General features: G+C 39.7%; 2 protein-coding genes across 3 annotated transcripts; both read left to right on the top strand.

Moving 5' to 3' along the window:
* The first annotated feature begins 4,549 nt into the window (after positions 1–4,549).
* LOC101801793 (ovalbumin-related protein X) lies at positions 4,550–14,004 on the top strand. Of its 2 annotated transcripts, none has more exons than XM_027451684.3 (7): positions 4,550–5,072; positions 5,672–5,722; positions 6,662–6,790; positions 7,644–7,761; positions 8,626–8,768; positions 8,989–9,144; positions 9,850–14,004. In XM_027451684.3, exons 1-7 carry the CDS (start codon positions 4,905–4,907, stop codon positions 10,249–10,251), a joined length of 1,167 nt encoding a protein of 388 aa, XP_027307485.3. In that variant the 5' UTR covers positions 4,550–4,904; the 3' UTR covers positions 10,252–14,004. The 2 variants fall into 2 exon arrangements, with proteins under 2 accessions (XP_027307485.3, XP_038030985.2); XM_038175057.2 differs by having other exon boundaries at positions 5,672–5,737.
* Positions 14,005–17,515: 3,511 nt separating this feature from the next.
* Positions 17,516–24,697, top strand: LOC101802317 (ovalbumin-related protein Y). The gene is made up of 8 exons (XM_027451683.3): positions 17,516–17,785; positions 19,485–19,669; positions 20,410–20,460; positions 21,111–21,239; positions 22,002–22,119; positions 22,326–22,468; positions 22,690–22,845; positions 23,612–24,697. The coding sequence occupies exons 2-8, from the start codon at positions 19,502–19,504 to the stop codon at positions 24,011–24,013; spliced, it is 1,167 nt and encodes a 388-aa protein (XP_027307484.2). The 5' UTR covers positions 17,516–17,785; positions 19,485–19,501; the 3' UTR covers positions 24,014–24,697.
* The last annotated feature ends 1,779 nt before the right edge of the window (positions 24,698–26,476 follow it).

The following is a 26,476-nucleotide window of genomic DNA, read 5'->3' as shown; positions in this document are numbered from 1 at the left end:
AAGTAAAACCTGAGCCTCACCTCCTATTTCTCTCTTGTATTTGATTTTATGAAGGAATTAAGAGTGCAGTTTTAGGACATGGATGAGCCAGTCTAAGGCAATTAAAGGGATAATGATGCTCCCATTGTCTCCTTCCTTCCATGTGTTTCTGTTCCTTCCCCTATGCTGTCATTATTACTGGGTGATGAGCAATTCACTGGGACCTAAATCAAGCGGAAAATTTTTGCTGAAGTAAGCTTGTTGATGATGTAGTCCTCTAAACCACCCCTCAGATGTTGTGGAGTATGTGGTGGGAAGGCATAGCTGAGGGATTGTGGAGAAAAAAGCAGCCCATCCAATTTGGCATCACATAATATCCAGAATCCACAGACCCATAAAGAATATATATTTTTTAAGAAAAAAATTTTCAACCCTCTGATGACTCGCCCTGCTTTTCCTCTTACTCTTTTTTTGGGAAGAAAGTAACTACTGGGAACATACTAGTGTTATTTCAGAACTGCAGATTGAAAAGCTTTCCCAAATGCTGAGATATGCATGAAAAACTGTAAATTACAGAACCATGCACTTTTAAAATTGCTAAATAAAGCAGGCTCATGAGGTGTCTTGCAATTTCAATATGAAATACCATCTGTTACAGTAAAGTTACTGGCAGAGACAGAATTTTCATATTAATTAGCTAGTAAAAGATGAGAATGCCAAATACAAGCTGTGGATTCTTCTGATGAAGAGAGTATGTGAAAAATAGCCATGTGTGTTTTTCAGCAACTACCGTAGGTATTTAATATATATCTGGTTTGACTCAAACATGTATTACTTATGCTAAAAAAAAAAAAAAGTGAAAAAGTGCCAGCCTATATATACTAGTTTGTATAACCAGAGCTATTTTATTTCAGATAAAACTTCAAAGAAAACAAAATTTATGGCATGTACGATGAGGGCAAGTGCTGTAAAATATTATTTTGAAGAACATGAGTCTCACAACAGGAAAAGGAATTCTGTCTGTGCACAAAAGAGAAGTATGACTGAAACAATGGTTGCCACTCTACTACAGCAGAAGTAATCACTTATGATCTTTGCATTTTTTAAACCTTCTCCAGGTGTATCTAGATAATCTTAAAACCAGGAACAAAACACAATATAAAGAAAAATTATATTTTTCTCTTCACATAATCTTTTTTTTTTTTTTCTAGTTGCCTTCTTAATTTAAGAAGAATAACAAAGCATTGAAACAATGTGAAACTGTTTTACTCTTGGCTTTATTACATCAAAATGAGCTGTTTCTAGAGCCAGCCAGCTATGAAGGGGCATAACGGACTGGTAGATGTGCTTGGCCTCCTCTTGCCTCATGTTCCTGTGCAAACACAATACACATTGACATACCAGCTACTATGAGCTCTGAAGGGCAGCTTAGACATTAATTTTACCCTAGGCCAGACACACTGACTATCTGAGAGGTTTAGTACAAGGGGCTGGTTGACTTCAAAGTTCTAGCACCAATACCAGCTGCCTCTGACCGTGTGTGCGCAACAGAGAGCTGATCATCTTCATCACAACAAATACCATGACAGAGTAAAAAGCATCTGAAATCCTGTATATGGGGCTGTTCTGGCCACATCTTGGTTCATTAAAGGCCACCGAGAGATGCCAGAATAGCCTCTGCTAAGTGTGACACAGATGACCAAGATATGGCACGAACAATTCCAAAGCATAAGCAAACATTACTCTCAAGTCCATCACAGTATCTGCTGAGCAACCACAGGAAATGAAATGTGAAAATCTGAATGGTTGGAAAGGGCTGCTTTTACTGCTGCTTAATATCTCCTTGATTAAGCCAACATTGGAAAAGAAAGGCAAACCCCATGAAATGGTTTAGGAGCAGCTCCACAATGGACTGCCTGACAGTGGAAAGGGCATCAGAGTCCTTGCTGACGTCTTTCCTGGGACAAAAACAGATCTGGAACGGAGTTTAACATGTTTGTCTTACTTACACTCATAGCTTTTCCATTTCAGGAGGCACCTCTGACTTCCCCTGGCCCAATGCCCTGTTTAAAGTTACAAAAAAGCACTTGTCCACTGGTGACTGCACATGGATAGCCCATTCTGGTCAAAATTTTTGGCTACTCACAGGCTGCTTCTACAACCAGTTTTGCACTAACATTCAGTGTAGAAAAAATGCAAAACAAATCCAAGCCTGCATAATGGCAGACTAAGGTATTCTGTCCCGCCTGTGACCACTTGTAGAACCAAACTTCATCTTCGTCATCCTCTCATTTACTTTGGGTGTTTTAAGCTATCTTGCCTGCCTTGATGAAATAGTTTTTCACATGAAGAAACCTAGTGTCATTCACAAACAGGGAAATGGTACGTTATCAGATGCTCATCCTAGCTGTGTGCAAAATTGTTGTAGTGATTGTTCTGTTGCAGAGGTAGAGTTTGCAAAAACTTGTGCCCTCAGGCAGGAAAAGTTTGACAGAATAAAGTTAAATCCATAGAATACAGACCATTGAACAAGATGGGAGGAAAGCTGCTTACTCTCTGTAGATTTTCCCATCCCATGATTGCTATAACATCCTCAGATGAAAAGCTCATTCTGAGCTCGGAAACTGAAAGCTACCCCAGTTATCAGGGTCTGCACAAACATGCCTGAACTCCAGCAAAACAAAACACACCACAAAGGGTAAAGTGACTTCCTTTCCCCTTCACCAGTGGGTGCAACTACCACTGTGTGTTCTCTGCCTTAATATGTAAAAATTTGGGTTTTCTATTACTCCCTCCCATGGCTTTTACAGAGGCTGGATTCATTTCCTTAGTGCTCATCGAGTCTATTTTTCAATAAAGAGTAATAGCCTTTTACAATTGAGTTATATTTGATATTGTGCATTATGATTGTCTAACAGACCATGAATGTACCTTCAGACAGACTCGGTAGTTTATTTACCTGTCATAGTTAAAAGGTAGGTATAGAAGATATATGAGAATGGCCCATGCATGTACAACGGGCCTTGTTTCTGTGACCTGTGGAGAATGAAAATTAAAAGCTGACCTCCAATCATCCTTTAAATTCTAATGGCTGGTTATTTCTGAATATCTGAATACTCTGGGATCTGACTTCATAAAGCAGCAGACACTTTTTGACTGTACCTCAAATCTCTTCCTCTGCCATGCCTACACTGAGTCTTCTAATTTATCTCAACACTGCTGCTCTGATTTTTTTCATCAGGATGAATTTTCAGCAAAATGTGCTTTCTCTTCACACGTATGCTGTATAGCCTTGGGCTTATATATGATACAGTTTTACTTCAAGTGAAAAACGGAGTGAAGAAGAGTCTTTTCTCAGCTTTAGCTGCAGGTGTTCGTTGATGATGAACTCCAGTGTCCCTTTCCAGGAGTTGGAACTGATCCTTAATGGTCCCTTCCAACCCAAGACATTCTATGACTCTATGATAACTACACCTTATTTTCTTATAATATTTTAGGATCCTTAGATTCACCTGACTGTGAGAATCGTTCACTCTGATTTTATTAAAAATGTATTATGCTTTGCTAAATAACTTTGCAACGTTGTTTTTCTTCTTTTCCTTATTTTTAATTCATTAGGCTCTAGTTACCTCTATGTGCCAATTGAATTAATGTTTAACTTCAAAGGAATAACACAAAACATGCTTTGAGACTTGAACTCCACTTGCCTTGTTACAGCCTTGTAAGATACAGAAAAAGCTTGAATCATTCCATTATTTTATCAGGTTTTACTCCACTAATATACTTCACTAACGTTTGGCTTGCTGCAAATACAGCACCAGTCTAATGTTGGTCTACTCAATAGTTTGAAGGGCAATGAATCAAAAAGCACTGACAAAAGGGTAGTAACTCAAAGGATGACTCTTTGAAGGCTAACAGGGGGAGTGTCCCAAATGGTCCTGTATATATCACCAAGAGCTCAGAGAATCTGCGTAGAATTCAGCTGGCAAGCTGGATTATTACGTGCCTCTTTGAAGATTGTGGGGTAAGTATTTCTCCAAGTGTAACTTCTAATTTGTATTCTTTTATATGAAAAAAAAAAGGAAAAAAAAAAGAAAAAAAAAGAAAAAAAAAGAGGAATATTATGTTTAAGAACTTTAAGGTAAGTATAAGACAGATATGGAAAAAACCACAAGTGTATATAGTAATTTTACATTGCCTTGTCAATATGTTTTATACTGTTTGACTGTCAAATAGTTTTAGGTGTGCAAAATCAGTATTTGTACGCCATAGTTTAAATAGGGACGCCTCTGTTTTGTTCAAAAATCTGGTGTCACATTAAAGCTGTTCTTTATCTTTTTTAAGAATTTTTTTTTTTTTTTTGACTTAAAGCATTTTTTTCTCAATCCCACTCTCTGGAGAACTTGAGTGAGGTAGACTAAGATGATTCACACAGCCCGTGGTTCCACAGTCATTAACACGAGACACCTCTCAGGTCACATAGTGGAACACGTACCCTTAACCATGGATATGCTATTCCTCCAACTTTAACTATTCTAGAGAGAGAAGAACAGTATACAGATTTCTTGGTCTCAGACTCAAAAAGAAAGAAAGAGAATGACTGTAGATTTCAATAAATACTCTGAAGGCGTGACCTTAACTTGCATGGGTAGGACATTCATCTGATTGAACTAATGCAGCTGTATAGTGCATCAAGCTTTACAGCCAAACCCTGCATTTATGGCATATATACATGTGCTTTTTCTCCCTCTCAAAAACAAAACAAAACAAACAAACGAACAAAAAAAAAAAAAGCAGAGATTAAATGAACAAGATGGGCAAGAAAGAGATAGTATTTGAATGATGAGCCAGTATCTCTTTCTGAAGCCACATATCAACAGCACACAGTCATATTTCTGTTTGTTTCAGATAATACTGATTTCACAATGGGGTCCATCAGTGCAGCAAATGCAGAATTCTGTTTTGATGTATTCAATGAGCTTAAAGTTCACCATGCCAATGAGAACATCTTGTATTCCCCCCTGAGCATCATTGCAGCCTTGGCCATGGTCTATCTGGGAGCCAGAGGCAACACTGAGTACCAGATGGAAAAGGTAAGTTACATAAAACAGATGCAAGGTCCTTTTTATACTGTTCAACACAACAGCAGATCACCCATCAATGTCTTTGAGACTTCTCCAGTTGAAGGGCCAGCCGTAGTCACATTTACCACTGGATTCAAACTTGGGTGGAAGAACGGCATTCAGCCAAACCATGTTTGGATCGTGAACTAACTTTTCACTTATCACTGCTTTTCACTGTGTAGGGCAAGAATGACTTCCATTAAGGAGATATCTTGAAGAATGGTTAAGGCAGATCTCCTCAGTTTATATTATCTCACAAACTAGCCCCCTTCCAGATGGGATGGACAATTTGTAATATATAAAAGATGAAAGCAAGAGTCATGGTTATAAATAAAGTATGTGTGTAGCTGGTTTCTAGACTGGAAAATAAGTGATCTAAGCTGAAGATCCTACTCACAAATTTTTGAAGTAGCGCATGCAGTAAAAAAAAAAAAAAATATTTCAAGCTCACATGAGACTCAGTGTTAGTCAGACCCAGTTATTCCAAGCCCATAGTTTAAACACAAATAGCAGTGACTCTGAGTGGACTTCGCATACTTCATTTATTCTATTGTTACTTCCCATTGCAGGTTCTTCACTTTGACAGCATTGCAGGACTTGGAGGAAGCGTTCAGACCAAGGTACAGAAACCTAAGGTACATTCATTTCTCTCTCCAATTTTTCTCCCGAGAATAGAAAATAAAACTGTTCTGGGTGAGCTTCAAATAGGTCAATTCCCTTCCCAAATCTTAGCTAGTTCTCTCAGTCCAAGACATGCAAGTGGAAAACTCAAGTTTGTTCAAAAAAAAACCCTCCTACCCCCAAAAACAAAACAAAAATAAACAAAAAGAAAGAAAAAAAAATCAGAAAAAGAAGGCAGATTGCATATATTGCACTGGAAAAAGTGATGGAACAGGGAAGAATGCATTACCTTACTGGATTAATAAGAGCTTGCACACCTGCAGGTGCTGCTGGGGGACAGCACATGAAACACCTGTGTGCTTTCCTCCATGTTCATTTGCTGCAGCTGCAAAGATAACACGAGCCATTCTCCTAGGCCTGTCCCCATCCATTTTGGATCTCTAAAAACAAGGTTGGACTTGAAGGACAAGAAGACTATATGACTATACTATAAGACTATACTATAAGATAGTTCCCAACTCCCCTGTCACCTATCCTTACTCCTATCTGCAGCTTCAGCACAAAGCTGCCATGAAAATGAAAGCAGAAGCAGGGAACTAGGCACTGTACGCAGGACAACTCACCAAATGTAACCAGACGCCTGAATTTTTCTTCAATTATCACTTTGCTCCTCAGGCGTGTGGTTTCAGATTCATCTGAAATTGCTATATATATATTGCTATAACCTAGGCTGAGTATCACTAGATGCTATGAATTGTACATCATTAATTGCTTAAAAGAACATCCCTCCCATAGAGCTTTTATATTCCAATACATCTGTCTGCAAATGTCCTAATACTGTGTGTTTTCATGTGTGATTATAAGTAGCTGTCTTTCTAGTGAAGTAAGCTAACATCTATACTTTTTTTTTTTCTTTTTCTTTCTCATCAATAACTCAGTGTGGCAAGTCTATGAACATCCACATACTATTCAAGGAACTTCTCTCTGATATCACTACGCCAAAAGCCAATCATTCAGTCTACCTTGCCAACAGACTCTATGCTGAAAAGTCATGTCCAATCCTACCGGTAAGTTGCACTTCAGAGTGATTTCTTTCTAAACCTTGCATAAATCTGCAATCCAGAAGTACTGCCTGGAATAGGGGATCTGTTAATCCAACACTCCTCGCTGGGCTCCCCCAGCTTTTCCCTTTGCCCCTGAAAATAGCCTGCATGGGAAGCAATTCCAGGGAAAAAAGATGACCCCATTCAAAAATAAATGGAATTAATAAAGAAAACGAATTGGGAATGTAATATTTCCCTCTCCCTGCCCCACAAATTCCTTTCATCGTAACAGCTTTCTCTTCCTTCTTCCTTCCCTTCCCTCCCTTCTCTTCTTTTCCTCCCTCTTTCCTTCTCTCTCTCCCTCCCTCTCATTTTTTCCCTGTAGGAAATAATTTGATTTCAATGTGTTTCTTCATTTGAAAACCCCACCTCAAAAACAACTTTTTGAAGTGTCTAAATCATTTAGTTGACATTTTCAAAATAAAGCATACAAATATTCTAAATCAAATAAATTTCTTATCTTTAAAAATAAGGAAAAATAATTCAAAAGAAAGAGTGGACATAATGATAACAAAGCACTCTCCAATGGACCTGAAGCTGATTTTGGATCAGGCTTTCTTCAAGAAAATATTTCTGCATTACTAGTACATACTCTTAACTGGACAAGTAATAAAAATGTAAGGTATGAAAATGTCATGCATCAGAATAACTTTTTTTCTGGCCCAGTTTTAACTATTTTGTCCAGAAAACAAGCAATGAGAACAATCTAACCATGGCATCACTACAAAAATTGAGTCTGTTTATCTGTATTTTATTTCACCATCATAGTCTTTTTACAAACTGACTGGTTTGGTGGCTACAACTGCTGTCTTTACAGATATACTTAAAATGTGTGAAGAAACTGTACAGAGTAGGTCTGGAAACAGTGAACTTCAAAAAAGCATCAGATCAAGCCAGACAGCTCATTAATTCCTGGGTGGAAAAACAGACAGAGGGTAAGGTCAGAGAAGAGTTTGAAATATAATTTCTCATTACAACTGTGCTTGAACAACTTCCTGAAAGACTAAACAGTAGAGGAGAAATTTCTTCTTTCCATCCCCATTAATGGATATTTCCTGTGAAAATATCTGTTCATATGGATTAATATGGAAAATTAATATTTCCATTAATATGGAAAAATATAAGACTATATTCCACCTGTGTGGCAGTGCATTTTAAATCTATCTAGCAAAAGCAGAGGTGCCTGGGCATGCACAGTTTCTGTGCCTGCAGAGTGTAACTCTTGCAAGACTAGCCTCAGCTTCCCTAACATATTGGCATCATTTTACAAGTGTGTGCTGAATGGGTAAAAAATGGGCTTCCATGGAAGAAAGTAATGCCATTAGGGTGGTGGGAGTAGAAGAATGATTAAGGTATGTGCATATATTTATCAGGGCTCAGATGAGAGGAAAAATAAGAGTCACACATGAGAAGGAAGCAGTGGGATATAGATTTTCTGTCTCCCTACTTCCCTCTCCTGTTCCTTCTTATCTGTGCAATTCTTCTTCCAAACACTTGTTTGAGATATTCCTGGGATGTGTACGAATCCTCAAACCTTCCTGTCTTCTTGCAGAAATGTCTGACCAAGCGTTAGTTGTTTTGTATTAAATCATCCTCAGGAATCTGAATTCCACACCCTGTCATTTGAAAGGAGAAAGTCAGCTCAAGTAACAGCATGTTGGTTGACCTCTAAAATGCAAGACTACGGCTACAAAAACAAAACCCCTCAAAGAAGTTCCCTCCAGCCCCATGCCCTTCATTGCAGGCACCCATGAAAACCAGAGGAGGTGTGTTTCAGCACTCTTGCTTCCTTCTTACAGGACGCGTCCAAGACTTCCTGGTACCAAGCTCTGTTGATCTCAATACTGCACTGGTCCTCGTTAATGCCATTTACTTCAAAGGCACGTGGAAGAGAGCCTTCAAGGAAGAAGACACTCAGGAAATGCCCTTCAGCATGACAAAGGTAGGGGCACAGGCACAGCCTGTGGCCAGGACAGCTGCCAGCTCTCACGGCCAGCAGGCTGCGTGCCACAGGCCCCACGCGCTGCAGCCATCGGCCATCAAGAGAAGAAATGGAAACACGGCCTGAGGATCGAGCCCACTTCCTTTGAAAGCTTGAACATACACTCAATTAAAGAGAAAATTGCTCCCTGCTCACATCATCTCATGCTTCTGTTTTGCAGCAAGACAGCAAGCCTGTGCAAATGATGATTCAGAACAGCACGTTTAAGGTGGCCACGGTGGCTGCGGAGAAAATGAAGATCCTGGAGCTTCCGTACGCCAGCGGAGAGCTGAGCATGTTGGTGCTGTTGCCTGATGAGGTTTCTGGCCTGGAGCAGGTATGGCCCTGTCAGGGGAAGCACGGGAGTTATCAGTGCAGTGGCACCTGGCTGCCATCAAAGCTTGTGCTGTCCTCTGACACCATGAGGGGAGCACACCAGCTGCCCAGGTGCTAGCAGGTGCTCAGGTAGACACTGGCCTCTTAGGAGGGCCTGGCACTCAATCTGAAAGAACAAAGAGCATAGCTAACAAAATAAAGGTAAAGGAGTGTTGTTAAGTTGTAACCTTGCAGAAAGTGATGTATGTATGGGCAGATTTTTTTTCATTGAGAGGTAATTTCACCCATCCCCCTGTATGAACTGTTGAGTATATGTTGTTAGAACTGATGAGGTTCAGGAATCCCTTATGATTTATTTGAAAAACCCTCATCAGACATTATAAATAAGATGTTCTCAGAACACTGTATAAGTTTTGTAAGTGTTCTATTTTGTTTGGTACTACTGACTGTATATAAATTTTCATGGCATTTTTTGCAATCTTTTTCACAAGTTGACTGCTATGTTGTGCCACCTCAGACACAAGATTAGTTGTACAGAAGGGGATGTGTCAGATGGGTAAGGAACTGAAAAGGGGACGGTGACACAGGTAGTATTAGAGAAGCAAGTGATAAATTAGAATGATGTTGATACTCTTGATTAAAATAAATGATGGGAAGAAGTTTCATTGTCATCGCCAGGTATTTCATTTGCTACCTCTCTTTGCAGATTGAGAACAAAATCAGCTTTGAAAAGCTGACACAGTGGACCAATCCCAGTGTGATGGAAAGGAGGGTAGTGAAAGTGTACCTCCCTCGCATGAAGATTGAGGAAAAATATAACCTCACATCTGTCTTAATGTCCTTGGGAATGACGGACTTGTTCAGCCCTTCAGCCAACCTGTCTGGTATCTCTTCTGCAGAGAACCTAAAGATGTCTGAGGCTGTGCATGGGGCATACATGGAAGTCAATGAAGAGGGCATGGAGGTGGTAGGCTCAACAGGGATGATGGGAGACATCAAGGATTCCTCTGAGTTCGAAGAGTTTAGGGCTGACCACCCATTCCTCTTCTTGATCAAACATAACCCAACCAACAGCATTGTCTACTTTGGTAGATATTGTTCCCCCTAACACAATAAAGAGTTGGAAATAACACGTCTTCCCCTCCCTCAGAAAATCCCGTTACTGTAGTATTGTGTCATAATCTTATCTCTTCAGTATTTTCTCCAGCTGGAAAACCTGATCTAAGAAATGCCTATTTTGGAAACTTCCGTAGCAAAGACATACCCTCAGGTGAAGACACAGCAGCAAGCATGGTTACTACTTCTTTTCTCATACTGGTTATAGAACGGCTTGAGCTAAGCAAAGACTGAGCCAAAAAGAAGGTGAGAATGAAAGCACTCATCAGCCAGGAAAGGGCCAAGTGATTTTCACTCAAGGAATAAATTGCAGGTATGACCCCAAGTCACTGGGCGCCCATCACATAGAAAGCCATGGGCTGTAGACATCCCAATCCCCCACAGAATCCTGCTGACAAACCCATGTTGCCACTCCTAAAAGTTGGGCTTTGAGATCTCCAGTCTGGAGGAGATGTTTGTGGAAAAGTTTCTAGTGTGCAGGTTATTGACTGGTGGCTATGTAAATTTTAAGTTTTTTACTTAGCTATTGGGAAATGTACACATTCACTGTTACCAGAGTTGCCCTCTCACCATGAGTTCCTCATGTAATTTTGAATATCTTGCAGAGGTTATCCAATGTCATGAAGAGTCTCCTTTCTGCTTCAGAAAATGGAACTAGATATAATTTTGTATAGGTGCAGTTATTACTTTTCACAGAGTGTAGATTCAAAGCCTGAACCATGGAGATCCAAGTGATCCTCATAATCCGGAATTTAGTGAGAACCACTGGGCAAAAGAAGTGTCTGAATTTTTGTTTAAAACTTTGGAAGAAACTTCAAATTTGAGAAAATTGTGGTTTGTCTGTTTGTGTATGTGTTTCTAAAATCCTGCAGATGCTGTAAAAGAATATGATTTCTCCATGGGAGTCATATGAAAGAAAACACGTTTCAAAATTATCCCTGTCTCTGTTGAGTTTTCTTAGCTAGTAATCTTCACTTATTCTCTAGAAAGCCCTCAGGTGGAGTTCAAAACTGGAGCACAAAATTTTTCCATGAATGTATCTGGGCTTCTATGTTCCTGTGATCACATCTTCTAAGAAACATATGAGAATCCTAATATTTTCTGTCTTCTCTTCCTATGTGCAAATTGCCATCTGCAAATATGGATCTATTGGCTTAATATTATGTTTTCATTCTAGTCACACATTTTTGATTTTGATGCATAAAACTGATTTTGTTTTTGTTAACATAATAAGAGACACTATGAATGTTTGCCGTGTGAATGATATTAACTTTATGAACAACACACTGAAAAATACCATTACATTTGAACAGCTGTGAGTAAAATGTAATTTACTACAAAATCATATTTTGAGAATGAATAAAGCATGTAGATCTGAAGCTTCCTAGGTATTTATGAAATTTTTAGGAGTTCTGATCCTCAAGTAGAACTCCATAAAGTCCTACAACCTGCATTTTATTCCTCTCTGTTTTTCAAATTAACAAGAAATAGCACAATGGAATACTGATTTATTCATGTGTATTTTTCTATGCAATTCCGACAGGTATTAAAGATGCTCTGACAATTTCTTTGGAAAATATTTCAAGGAACAACTATTCTAGCAGTTTTGCCCTTTTAGATGATGAAATCATCTGAACAACTGTGGCCAGATTCAAGGCCAGGTTAGATAGGGCTTTGAGTAACTTGGTCTAGTGGAAGGTGGGTTGGCATTAAATGATCTTTGAGGTCCCTTCCAACCTAAACCATTCCATGATTCTATGATATAACTTGAAAGGCATGAGAATAAATAGGTCGAAAACTATTAGGCAAAGAATTTCCCTGGCCAGAGTCTTGGGCAGTGTACTGGGTCTGGCTGGAATGTTAACTTTCCCGGCAGCAGCCCATACAGTGCCGTACTCTGCACTTGTAGCTGGAACAGCAGTGTTATCACACCAGTGCTGTGTCTACTGCTGAGCAGCAGTGGCACAGCATCAGGCCTTTCTCTAACCCTCCTAGGGGGTGGGCAAAAAGTGAGGAGAGAAACATCACCAGGGCAGCTGACCTAAACCAATCAAAGGGATATTCCATACCATGTGGTGTCACACTCAGCAATAAAAGGTGGAAACAGGAAGAAGAAGGAAGGGGTGGGCTCTCATGGAGAAAATGTGGGTCGTCCTCTGGAACACTGGCTGTGTGTGTTGAGGCCCTGCTTCAAGGACGTGGTCAATCATCGCTCATTTGTGGGAAGTAGAGAGTAATTTCTTTCCTCTGCACTTCCATATAGCCTTCTTTTATTTTGTTTGTTTGTTTTCCTCCCTTCTTTTTATTTTTCCTTTTCCCCTCCCTTTTCCCCTTTCCCTTTTATTTCCCCTTAGTTAAATTGTTTAGTTCATAGTAGTCTTTATTTAATTATTATAAATATTTCCCTTTAATTAAATTATCCTTATCTCAACCCGTGAGTTGTTCTTTGCTTTACTTCTCCCCCTCCTCATCTAAAGGAGGGGGAGTGAGAGAGCGGTTGTGGGGTTTAGCTGCCCAGCACGGTAAAACCACCACAGGCAGAGGAACTCTTCCAATAATATAGGTTATTTCCACATTAGCATTACCACATTAGTGGGGTGTGATAAAAGCAGATCTGTAGGAAAAAAAAAACAAAAAACAGCTGATGCTACATTATTTGAATATTATCAGGATATGCTTAATACAGACCCATTTGTTTCTCAGTGGTAAAAACAAATATTTTACGAAGTAAGCTTTATTTTTTGTTCTTTAGAAGTGGAAGCAGTGATATGAACAGTTGCAAGGGAAGAGAAATTTCAACGTCTCAATGTTTACCATAAGCATTTACCTTTTTCATCTTTTATAGCCAGATGCAGTTGATCCAGACTTTTCAATGTAAAAGCCAATATACGTAAACAATACGAACACTGACGAGGATTATATTTGCAAGTTAGCCTTTCCATGATTATTAAACTGGAAAGTGCTTGAAGGGCAAAGATATGCCTCAGTGACCTACACTGTTTCCAGAATGAAAGCAAAGGTCAAAAGGAAGGAATGGGAAAAATAAAAAAAAAAAAATGAAGGTTGCTTGCTTACAAACAAGTACAAAGCTTCCCCTTTTTCAAGAAGGAAAACAGAGGACGGGAAAGAGTGTAAATTCAGCAACTGCAACAAAATACTGATGGCTGGGCCCTGGCCCAGGCCATCACTGACCATGTAGGAGATACATATTTATAGGTCAGGCTAAACGTGTTCCTCATGAAAGGGGGTGGCAGGCCTGACGGGTGGGATGATGAATGCCTGCTGTGGCTTCCAAGCTCTGCAAAGCTCTGGGGAGATTTGGGAGAAGCAGCCCTTCCCTTGCCCCAGAGAAATGGGTGCTGTGGATAAGCTGCTTTACCTTGCCTGCTGAGCAGAGTGCAGGTGTTCCCAGAGCACTGAGGGATCCCGTGCTCTGCTGGAGCACCTCTGTGCTTTAGCCTGGCAGGTTTCAATTCTCAGGCCTGCTTGTGGCTCTCATACCAATAGACACCTAAGAGAATTTCTGTTTTTTAAAAAGGCTGAAATCTTAACAGTATTAGAATGCTTCAAAAATTTTAACTAAAAAAAATAAATAAAAAAATAATAATCTTGAAAACCTACCTGATGCTACTGGAATTTCTGCCACAGTCTCTGCTTAAATAACAGGCTACTGGCAGTTTTGCTTTCTGAAGAATTAAGACCCTGTTTCTCTGAGGAACTGTTGTGCAACACCTGACAGAAGGGTTGGCAGGTAAGACACGGGGAGTGATACGAGGCATCTCAGGAGGCTACCTGTCAGAAAAAGGGGAGAAAATCTTTATGGAAAGATAGCTGTGCTGGAACAATCCAAGAGATTAGTTTATCCTATTTTGTGCAAAAGAAAAATGCCATTATTTCTGGAAGGATACTCCGAGAAAACCAGCATGCTGGGCAGCCTTCCAGTGAGAGGTGGAAGCTGAAATGATGGTGACACAGGCAGTGCTAGTCACAGGCCGCCATGAACAGGCCTCTTGGTGGGGAAGGACCCCGATGCCTGTGGCCAGCTCATGTACAGCAGGTGTAAGGGCCTGGCTACCATGCTGCCTCCTTAGGACTTGATGAGGGAAGACCACCCATGGCTTCATCCTGGCTGTTGGCTGATCCCAGCAACTTGAGGAATGGACGAGGGATTTTGGATACTCTGTGGTGACCAACAACGGGGGTGCTGTGTGGCCTAGACCAGAATTGGTGTAGCAGCAGCCCCTGGACACTGTGTGCTTGCTATTAAGCAAATGCAATGAGTAGGTGTGAGATACTTGTGGCCAAGGCCATCACAGGATCCTTCTGAAGGTGCTTTCGCTGGAGAAATCCATGCTGCCAACACTGAAATACACACTTTTGACATAGTCTGTGAAGGAAAAAGGCAGCACTGCAGGCAACAATTTCAGTCTCTTCAAAGTGGCACAGTGCTGCTGCAGAAAGGTGCCAGGTGGGCTGTGAGCTCCTGTCCAAAGGAGTTTGACCAGACACGTCATTTTCTTTGTTCTGGGGAAACAACATAATCCCACAGAACAACTGAGAGAGAAACCATCACTGATAGCTACAGTGCCAAGGTTTGCAACTACAACTAACTAAAAAATCTCTGGCAGTCGCCCTGGACATGAAAAATACACAGAAATATCAATATATTCATTCTTGCTGGCAAAAGAGTGAAAGTATAGATGAGAACAAAATCTCTAGCTGCATAGGATTTTGTGATTGAATGAGAGACTTTGGTGTGTGAGCTGACCTGGACTTCATATTCTTTTGGAAAGGATCAAATGTCCAAGAATCAGTTAGTTTAGGGACAGGCCCACAATGAAATGCCTGGCAGAGCAAAGGGCAGCGAAGTCTTACCTGACCTCTTTCTTGTGACAAGCATTGTCGAAACAAGGACATGTGACAAAATACATCCTTTTGTGTTTGTGGAACATTACACAGCTGTACTGGACAGGGCAATCCATTATCAGTTATTCCAGGAAGCATTTCAGCTATAGGAAGGTCTTCTTCATCTCACTAGACTTCATGGAAGATCTAAAGTTGATGAGTTGACTATGCATGATCTCTTATATTCTGATGATTCTGCACTGATGGCTGACCATGATCAAAGTTTTTGCTTGCTGTGGACTGATTTTGATGTTTCTGCACCTTCCTTTAAATTAACCATTCATGTGACCAGAAAAACAAACAAAAACAAACAAACAAACAAAAACAAACAAACCAAACCAAAAAAAAAAAAAAGAAAACATCACCTAACAGCAACAGTAACCTGGGATGTGCAATAACATGCTTCTGAAGGAATTTCTTGCTCCTTCTTTATCATAAGACAAAAAATTCCTCTCATCAATGAGTATATTTAACTCATGTAGTAGCAGTGACTCATATATTGTAGTGACTCACCGGATATCTTTGTAGATCCTGAGTTACAGGCTATCTATGATGAGCCAAACGTGATTTGGGCAGATGGTGCAGAAACGATAAGGTGGCTCTTGTATGGTGAGCTGGAGCGTACTGCTAGACAATTTGATAGTCAAGCAAAAAGTTTCAAGGCATACTCAAAAATTGGAAGTGACAGGGTTCAACATATTGGGTATCTTTTGATATCTGAGCTATAAAGCATAGCATAATGGATAGTGGCAGTGAGTCTTAAAGCCTGCTTGAACAGAAACAAAGCATTCTTAAGCAGGAAAGGCAGAAGGGGTAGCAGCCACAGGAACACCTTGCAGCAGGAGCACTCTGAATTGTGTGATTTAATGTGTTTACCAGACACAGATGCATTCACCCACTTGACCTGTCTTTTCACCAGCATAGTGATACCATCTTCTTCTAAATGGGGCTCACAACAGTGGTGACTGTTTTAGGCACTGTTGAAGCAAGGGAATAGCTCATTCTCTTTAAAATAGGCTTAAAAGAGACTCAAAAGTACTGCCACTGTGTAGCAATGGCTGTAGCAGATTGGCCTAAGCTATAGACAGTGCCATGTACAGTATTAGTTGTACTTAAATGCACCAGACAAGACTGAGGTCTTCACTACTATTATTGCTCCAGCACCTTCGGCTGAACAAGACTAATGAGGACTGGATTAGGTGGAGAGATATGGACCGTTCAGAGGCTTTCCACTTGCACAGACAACTGAAAGGGTTAAGGAGTCCACCTCTTCTCTGCAGAAAACATAATTTGTTCTAGACAATTTCAGAGGCATTTTGTGTATTGACTTTGGATTTCTGTTGTAAAATCACATGGCATACAGAGAGGTCAAAGTAATTTTGTTGTTGTCTGTTCATTCTTTTATTTCAAAGGAATTATGAGATTGCATTATGCTCGCTATTGTATATTATGACTGTCCTGCAGACCATGAATGTTTCACTTGATGTGCCATGAAGTTACTGGTGGAAGATCTGAAAGAATGGTCTCTGTATGTACAAAAGGCACTTTTAGAACCTAGCATCTGGTGCTGTGACCTGTGGAGAAGGAAAAGAACAACTCATCTTAAGTCACTCTGAAATTTTAGCAGTGAGTTCAAATTCTTCTTTGCAGCATCTGACTGGGGTCTGAATTTCCTAATGACTGAATTTAAAAAGCAACAAAAGACTCTTCCCTGATCAACCCCTCTTGCCACAACACATACTTCTTCAGCTCTCTAACTCTTCCCAATGCAGATGCTCTGAATACTGCTTTCAAAATTAATTTACATTTATACAATACACTTATAGTTTCCACTTATAGTTCCACTGACAATCTGCACAGAGCGTATCTCTGGGTAAGTTCCCTGAGCTAGACTGCTCTAGGATGAAACTTGGCTCTGTGAAATGCCATGTCTGTGACCATTTGGGGGAAGGAAGACTAATGATAGTGATAGTCTGTCCAGGCAACACCAAAGAGAGAAAAGTTGCAGTAAGTGTAGTGTGGGCATACTACAGCAAGCAGTCCTACATGAGCTGCATTTTTTTTTTATGTTCACAGAATGGTGACTCTGAGAGGGATCTGGCCTGCCAGTACTCCTTACAGAGGAAAGATAAGAAAAGATAAGGAAAAGTAACTCAGAATTCCTTAGAGACATTGTGTATGATTTAATTTCACACATTTTTTGTTTGTTTTGGTTTGGGTTTTGCTTTGTTTTCACTAGCTATGCCATGCTATTTGCTTCTGTAACCTAATCATACTCAGTATTCAAATTTCAATGAAAAGCTTTTACCATTATTTTTGCTCCAGTCTTTTCAATATGCTCTATCATTTTCTGAAAGGTGCTACATGCTATTAAAGGAATCTTTCATTCTGGAGATCTTAGGCTTTCATTTAGGGATTATTATTTCAAATAATGAGCATACTCTCAGTAAAACTGTGTGCCTGACATTGAGCTCCATCCATCACTTGATTTGGCAAATACAGAATGGGCAGCATGGGGCGTGTCATGAAATTACACAGGATATAATTCAAGGAGTTCAACAAGTCTGTCCCAAGTGCAGCTGAGCAGCTGTGCTTTTACCATCACAGGCGAAGCTGATAAGGTAAGCATGTCTTTCAATTATGATTTATGTTCTAGCCTGCAATTTTTAAAAATGATCTTATAACTTAGAAAAAGATGGATGGAGCTTCATGTTTGTGATCTTCCAGATCAGTTGAAGAAACATATCATTTAAGGGATGGCTTCTGCAAAAAACTCATCTCACCTTGTGCTGCATTACTGTACTGTTTCACAGTCTGATATGCATAAAGTCAAAGTATTTGTTTGTATGAAGTAAAGCTTTGTTTCCTAACACTTTCATATTGAAAATCTGGTGCTATGTTAAAACAGTCTTTCTGCCCTTTTCCTCTATCCCTTTCTAATTTAGAATTTATATACAATATTGAATTTGTTTTAATTCAAGAAAATGGAATCAGAGCTCAGTTGCAGGGATTAATGAACGTGTTCTCTGAATGAAGTTAAGGAACGTGGCTCAATCAAGGTGGCAACAGCACACTGCAACTCAGTGTTATCTTTAAATTTTACATTTTCTGAAACTAAAAATGACCTATTATTTGCTTCAAGAATATATTCCTTCAACAAGACCATAAATGGAGCTTAAAACCTAAAATATAATATCTTGTGGAACTAGTAAATAATGCAAAAATTTGCTTTACATCACCTACACAAGTGGTTTAAAGGTGAGATGGAATATGCATCCAGAGGAACAGCTGGATACACTGTTGTTCAAATTATCCCAAATTAAGGAATGACTTTCACATGAATATGCTAATTCCACATGGACAGTGATGCATTTGGCAGAGTATCCTGGATTTTCCCAGCACATGGAGAAATTCCACCCTAAAAGGTTCTCTCTGCTTGTGAAAATATATGGAAAGATATAGATGGTATAAACACCCTACTGCTGCATTAGGCTTTACAGTGTTGGTGTTGCAGGGACAATTTTAGAATAGTGTCAGAAAAAAGGCAGAGAAAATGTTTAAACACTGAAGATGTGAACTATCTGCTAGTTAAACACAGATTAAACAAGCCCTTTTTAATTAAAAGGTGGCTTTTATAAAAATAAAAAAAAATAAAAAGATTACAATAAAAATTAAAGAAAAAAATAAAAATAGTGAGGTATAATTAAATCAACAAGGAATGGAATGTATAGTAGTTACACACATTTGCCATAAAACAGATGAATTTCGTAAATGGTTTGCTGTCTCCATTGCTGTGTCTCCATTATCCTATTAAAAAAAAAAAAAAAAAAGGAAAAAAAATTAATGATGCTAACTTTTGAGACCTCTGATGAAGTGACTGGTGTAAGAACCCATTGATTTTAAAAGTGACATTAAAAACATTAAAAGTGACATTAAAAAAGTGAAGAACCTGGTTGGAGTCTCACATGAATTAGGAGTCTGAAAACAAAGCTCTGTGTCATTTTTCCCCTACAAAATAAGAAAAGATTATCAGTGTGCTTCTTTCAAGGTAACTAATAGACTTTGCAATATTTTCATCAATATAGTATACATGTACAGAGGAGGACTCAAGTTTCAAACAAAAGAATCACCAGTCTACACATAACTGGTAGCTATCCAGCATTTTGATCGCACACCTGCGTTTTAAATACACACCACTGTATTCTGTTTACTCAAAAAAGTTGAGCACCATGTATGGGGGTTCAAGTGCATTGACTTTCTTGCATCGCAATTCATATTTTATTTCAATGTAGTAAGTCAGACTGTTTCTGTTTGCTTTAGACAACACCGATTTCACAATGGGCTCCATCAGCGCAGCAAGCACAGAATTCTGTTTTGATGTATTCAGGGAGCTGAAAGTCCACCATGCCAACGAGAACATCTGCTATTCTCCTCTGAGCATCATTTCAGCTCTGGCCATGGTCTACCTGGGAGCAAGAGGTAACACTGAATCTCAGATGGAGAAGGTAAGTTACTTACTTGGGGTGTAAAGCAGCCTCTACTTGTGCTTGTTGATCCTTCTAAGTGACATTACTGAAATATATTATCCACTGATGAGGTTCTCACATTTTAATGCACCAGAAATAAGCTAGTCACAAAATGGAGATTGGAGATTATTTAAAGCTGGAGAACATTCTAAAAGATGTGTGTGTGTATTTACAATATAGGTGGTGATTAGTTTCAACTAAGAAAAAAGAAATATCAAGGACAGTAACTAAATGGATCACCAGTCAGGAAATTTTACTATATTATTTTTTTCTAAATTCTGACATCTTCCAAATTACGTGTTTTTTCTAGTTGTTGTTGTTGTTTGTTTGCTTGGTTGGTTGGTTTTCTATTGGTATAAAAATAGATAAAAGAAAGGAAGAGAAATAATATTATATATAAATATATATATAATATGAAATGAGAAATAAAATGAGAAATAATATGCAACTGAGTTAATTTCTAGATGTTCACTGAAAAAATTGTTACCTAAGAAAAGGGTGATACTCACAATTTCTCAGAAGGCTACTTGAGGTATAAACCAGTTACAAGATCACTTGTAACTTTTCAGTTCATCTATGTTCTCAGTCAGCATTTTTTGTCTGTTTCTGTTTTTGTTTTCTGAGCCAACAGGCCTACCTCAAACATCATGTGTAAATTTTAAATGCATAACATTTTTGGTCATGCTTGTCATTTCTCCCACTGACATTTTCTCTTCCAGGCTCTTCACTTTGATAACATCACAGGAATGGGAGGCACCACTGACTCCCAGGTAAAGAAATAGGTTATCTCCCTTTCTGCCCTATTTTCTCCTCCAGACAGAATGAGAATTACTCTGCAGCTGCTCCAGGCAGTTTCAGATCCTGTCAAAAATGATGGAAATTCTCTCAAACCAAGCAGGTCTGCAGAGGGAGGTAACTTGTTACACCTGTAACTCATGTCTAAAGCCAGGGAAAGAAGGCAGGTTGCACAAGTTGCACCAGAACAAGTGACAGGATGGGGCAGGATGCTTTGGGCACCAGGATGCCTTTCTGGGCAGGGGAGCATGTGCATGCCTGCAAGTAGTGCTGGAGGACAGCATGTGGAAGGGGCTCAGCACCTGGAGCCAGCGTATGGCAGGCAGACTGCAGCGGAGAGTCTCCAAAGCAGGGCAAGGAGATGGTGAGCAGGAACAGCCCAGAAATGACAGCACTCTTGCAAAAAGTGTGTTTCAGGGGATTTACCTTGAGAAAGATGTATTTGTCAGTTCAGTGCACCACCATCACGGCAGCTGCTGTCACAAAGGGGACAGCTCCAGGTCTGGGGCAGGGATTTCACAGTGGCCTGGCTGTTACTTACTGGTGGGGATGGTCCCTCAGGGTCTGATTTTCTAGATAAGAAACTAACATGATGTATTGCCTTGTTTACATGTCATCCCCTCAGTGTGGCCCTTCTGAACACATCCACGACTCATTCAAGGATCTTCTCTCAGGCATCGCCATGCCAAATGCTACGTATGTACTGAAGATCGCTGACAGGCTCTACCTTGAGAAAACATACCCGGTTCTTCCGGTGAGTTGTGGTACAACCTTCAGCAAGATCCCCCCTAGGGAAGCACCACCAATAGTAATCTGCTGGCTGTTGATGAAGAGGTTGCTGTTAGCCACGAGGGGAATTGGTTCTGGCCCCAGGAACAGTCCAAACCTTTCTGTGGCTTTTTGGGGGAGGCCAGGCAATGGTATAATGGCAAAATATGTGCCTATGCTGCAACAGCTACAGGAAGTAATCCATATTGCTGTTTATTCATTAAAAATGCCTTTTAATGAAAAATGCAACCTTCAAGGGAGGAATCTAGAATACGTGATGTAAAAGAACAAAGACCAAAACCGTCAAAAATATTTTTCTAATTTTTTTTTCAAAGCCAGATATAAAATATTCACAGTGAAAGAAAGCTTTGGTTTTTGAATCAAAGATAGGAATGTACAGACACAGAATTCAAAAGAAAAAGCAGGCACGAAGAGAAGGAAACAAATATCATCTGTCCTTCCTTAATAATGCTCACTGAACTGGAAGTGTAATGGTAAAATGAAGAAAATATTTCAAAATTCGAACCTAGAAACCTAAAAGTACCAAGTCTAAATATGTGAAGTAGCCTTTCTTGTCCAGCTTCAAGATTCAGTTACAGCAAGATAGCTGATTGACATGCTCAAGTATGTGATAGAAGTTCGTATTTCTTTTAACCAATGATTCTGCTTCATTTAATAATTTTGCATTTCGCATTCATATGCTTTAAAGTCATTAAAAGTCTGACAAATGCAATTCTTCTGTTTACAGGAATACTTAAATTGTGCAAAGAAATTCTATAAGGCAGGGCTGGAAGAAGTTGACTTCAAAACAGCTACAGAAGAAGCAAGACAGCTCATTAATTCCTGGGTGGATAAAGAGACAAATGGTAATGACTGAAGAAGTGGTAGCAGATGTTTGCCTGTACCTACTATAATCTAGACCCTTGTAATGAGAAAAAGCAGATCAAGCAACACCAGGTTGACTGATGCTATGAAAGCAAAATCCCCCAGAGCTCACCATGCTCTTCATTGCAGGCAAACAAGAAAACCAGAGGTGTGTCTCAGCACTCTCTGCCTTGCTTCCTTCTTCCAGGACACATCCAAGACTTCCTGGTACCAAGCTCCATTGATCTCAATGCTGTGCTGGTCCTCGTTAATGCCATTTACTTCAAAGGCACGTGGAAGAGAGCCTTCAAGGAAGAAGACACTCAGGAAATGCCCTTCAGCATGACAAAGGTAGGGGCACAGGCACAGCCTGTGGCCAGGACAGCTGCCAGCTTGCACGGCCAGCAGCCTGCGTGCCACAGACCCCATGCGCTGTGGCCATCGGCTATCGAGAGAGGAAATGGAGATGCCCTGAGGATCGAGCCCACTTCCTTTGAAGGCTTGCACATACACTCAATTAAAGAGAAAATTGCTCCCTGCTCACATCATCTTATGCTTCTTCTGTTTTGCAGCAAGACAGCAAGCCTGTGCAAATGATGATTCAGAACAGCACGTTTAAGGTGGCCACGGTGGCTGCGGAGAAAATGAAGATCCTGGAGCTTCCGTACGCCAGTGGAGAGCTGAGCATGTTGGTGCTGTTGCCTGACGAGGTTTCTGGCCTGGAGCAGGTACGGACCTGGCAGGGAAAGTATGGGATTTATCAGTGCAGTGGCACCTGGCTGCCATCAAAGCTTGTGCTGTCCTCTGACACCATGAGGGGAACACACCAGCTGCCCAGGTGCTAGCAGGGGCCTGGGACTCAATCTGGTAAAACAGAGTGCAGTGCTGCTGTAGCCCTGCAGAAGGGGATGTTGGGATATGCAGTGATCTCTATCAAGTACCAGAGACAGGTATGCTATCAGGATTTTTTTTAACATATATTTATTTTTGAGAAAGATTTCAATTTCCACTGATAAAGTAGAGCTCAAATGCTGTTAACAAGTCATAGGGACCACTTGTCCTGTTAATAATCATTACTAGATTTTTTCATAAAACAGTGAAAGGATTAGATTTAGAATTGGATTTTTGTAAACGTGAGGGATATTATAAAAGATCTTGTCTCACTGAAAGGTTAGCTGTATTAATCTGCAAATGGTCATATATCGGATTTAATGTTTTCAAGAACTGCTTTTACACAAAAACATTTGATCTCATTGAGAAATTTTCAGATGACAAAGTTTTGGAAAACTTCATCAAGACAGATGTTATTTAGCCAATAGTAAGGAGGAAGCATACAGGACAAACAAATACATTTAAGATTGTCAGTTCTATTTTGTACACAAAATAAATGAAAAAAATAGGAACAAATGGTATTAACACAGCTATAATGTCCATTGTACTCTTACCTTAGGCATTTCACTTCCTGCCTTTTTTTTTTTTTTTTTTTTTTTTCAGATTGAGAACACAATCAGCTTTGAAAAACTCGCACAGTGGACCAGTCCTACTATGATGGAAGAGAGGAGAGTGAAAGTGTACCTCCCCCGCATGAAGATGGAGGAGAAATATAACCTCACGTCTGTTTTCATGGCCTTGGGAATGACTGACCTGTTCAGCCCTTCAGCCAATCTGTCTGGTATCTCTTCCGCAGAGAGCCTGAAGATGTCTGAGGCTGTGCATGGGGTGTACATGGTAGTCAATGAAGAAGGCACGGAGATGGCAGGCTCAACAGGCGTGGTGGGAGACAACAAGACTTCCCCTGAGTTCGAAGAGTTTAGGGCTGATCACCCATTCCTCTTCTTGATCAAACACAACCCAACCAACACTATTCTCTTCTTTGGTAGATATTGTTCCCCCTAACAAGATAAAGAGTTGGAAATAACACATGCCTTCCCCTCCCTCAGAATTTGAACCCTTTTACTGTAGTAGCATAATTTCATTTCAATATTTTATCAAAGTGGAAAGCCTTTAATATCTAGGGAGACATTCTTGAAGAAGCATGTGAATTTTCAGATCATTATGTGCAGACATTTCTGATCAGCTTGGATCCAGGACTTACATCCAGAGCTGAATGAAAATTTCAGCAGGTAACTTAGGAAGATTTCCCAATGTCCTTGACTAACTTGGGAAACAGGGCCGATGTTTTGACTTTTTGTGAGAAATCCTACCATTGTTACTGAGATCTGATTTCTCTATAGGAGAAATAAACACTGCTTGCAGTATAATCCTTGTCCTTTCTGTTGAACTTGCTGGGCAATCATCCTTGAATTGATGCCTGGACAACTTTCAGACGAAATTCTGAACTTCAGCAGATCATTCTTCTTCCAGCATTTGGGCTTCTTTGTGCTGCACATACTGTAAGGGCATGCCACTTTTTCTGAGGGAGCATACAGACAGTCTACCATTTCTTCTTAAATAATCTCCAACTACAACATCTTCCTGATTGATATTATTGTCCTTTTTCATTTCAGTGACATATCATTGATTTTTTGAATGTATGTGGGTTGTCCTTCTATTTATTCTAATAAAAGCTTTGCAAACTAAGCATGTCATTACCTATTTTGGGTTACTGCACCACACAACTTGAAAAATGGGTTATAGTGGGTAATGAGTATTGACGGAAGTGGTTTAGAGTGCTACTTTTCTAATTTTGAGCTTAAGCAAGGTAAACCCTACAGCTCCTAGTCTTACTTTGAGCTTCTCTCCAGATAGCACATCAAGTAACTAAATTATTTGAATTTGCCATTTTATTTCTGCATAGTTTTTACAGAAATTTTCTAAGGGTCTCAATAAATATATCAAGGAGATGCCTGCAAGGTACAACTTAAAAAACATGAGAAAAGGAAATTAATAAGCAGGAAAACATATTTTTATACCCACTAGTGAAGTCTATGAGAGAACTGTAATTATTGGTCTTCCCAAGACAGTCATAAAGGATTAGCTATGGTTAACACAAGTATTAAAGCAAAACAAACAAACAAACAAACAAAAGGTATTTCAAGAGATATGAATTCTTAAGTTTTAACATGTACATTATGTTTCTCTTCCCTTATAACTGCAGACAACAGATTTTTGCTATACACCAAACAAAAAACAAACAAACAAACAAAAAGCAGGATTCATAAAATATTGTTCTGGAAAAGAACATCGTGACAGAAATCATAAGTGGCTTCCTAAAACTATACCCAAGAGAGATTTTCAAGACACAGGGTCCACCTAATACCCTCACTGTGAAACAGAAGCATTTGACTGTTGTTTTAAAAATGGCCCATGTGTTATCATTAGGGATACAAAGTAATGCTTATCAGACTTCTGAAAGACAGACATCTGTTGAAAACTAGGTTTGGGTGCTTAATATAGGTTCCAATTTTGTTCTTATTTTCATTTTTGTGCAAGTGTGTGATTATGGTCTGTATATTGAAAATGTAGATCAGTGGAACTGTGCTTGGAACCAAGTGATTTTCTCGGGAGAAGTCAGAGGTATTATTTGATGAAAGTCCAGGGGCATTTTAAGATGACAAGCCTGTGAGCGTTAGAGTAGAATAATATAGAAGAGAGAATTATGAAAGAGAAAACTTCCTCCCTCTCTCTTGAGGCTAAAACGAGGTAAAAATACAGATTCAGAAAAGATGAAAGAAATCTATCCATTGTATCAATGTCTGGGCCCAGAACTATATCTGTGCTTTGCTGGTCTGGGCAAGCAGGACATCCTGTAAAGGAGCTGGCACAACAAGTGCCACAACACCCCATTTTCTCTCCATGCTGTGTTGTTTTAGATATGCAGTACTATATGGAATGAAAATAGCCAGGTGCAATCACATTCCTTGTAATGTCTCATGAGAAGCACTCTGTGGACTGAGTGTACCTTTCCTTCTCACATCATTTGGAGAAGGGACCATCACAAAATCATTTGGAGACCATCCACAAACATTCCACATCTCTGTACATTTCACTGTCTTCTTGTAAGCAAACCAAATCCACAGGTGAAGTCAAGACTTTGCAGGCAGTATGCTCTAGTTATAGTCACCAGAAGAAGGGCACTCAGAGAACACCTTGGACTCAAGTGAGAAAGCTCTTCTGGGCTCCCAAAAGATACTTGAGAAAGCATAGCAAGACTACAGCCACAAGTCAGGGATCCCCAATCAAGTCTGTAATGGTGAGGTAGATCAAAGATCAAGCCAGAAGGTTAAGACCATAGGTCAGGGTCTGTAGTGGTCCTAACCTGAAGTGTTGTATGCTTAAGAGTTAGAGGCTCACATAAAAGTTGACCTGATCAAGCACAGGCCTTGTGCTATGCTATGCTGTGTTATGCTGCCCTCATTG

Source organism: Anas platyrhynchos, chromosome 2 (assembly GCF_047663525.1).
Source record: "Anas platyrhynchos isolate ZD024472 breed Pekin duck chromosome 2, IASCAAS_PekinDuck_T2T, whole genome shotgun sequence".
In the NCBI taxonomy this organism is placed as follows: domain Eukaryota; kingdom Metazoa; phylum Chordata; class Aves; order Anseriformes; family Anatidae; genus Anas; species Anas platyrhynchos.
Note: the sequence above shows the minus strand (reverse complement) of the source record. Positions and strands in the feature narration are given on the sequence as shown.

Excerpts from the sequence above, each read along its gene's own strand:
- LOC101801793 (XM_038175057.2), top strand. The coding sequence starts at position 4,905 with ATGGGGTCCATCAGTGCAGCAAATGCAGAATTCTGTTTTGATGTATTC. Across the intron at positions 5,738-6,661 it reads CCAAGGTACAGAAACCTAAG|TGTGGCAAGTCTATGAACAT; the intron begins GTACATTCATTT and ends TCAATAACTCAG. Across the intron at positions 7,762-8,625 it reads GGTGGAAAAACAGACAGAGG|GACGCGTCCAAGACTTCCTG; the intron begins GTAAGGTCAGAG and ends TCCTTCTTACAG.
- LOC101802317 (XM_027451683.3), top strand. The coding sequence starts at position 19,502 with ATGGGCTCCATCAGCGCAGCAAGCACAGAATTCTGTTTTGATGTATTC. Across the intron at positions 20,461-21,110 it reads GAGGCACCACTGACTCCCAG|TGTGGCCCTTCTGAACACAT; the intron begins GTAAAGAAATAG and ends TCATCCCCTCAG. Across the intron at positions 22,469-22,689 it reads TGCCCTTCAGCATGACAAAG|CAAGACAGCAAGCCTGTGCA; the intron begins GTAGGGGCACAG and ends TCTGTTTTGCAG.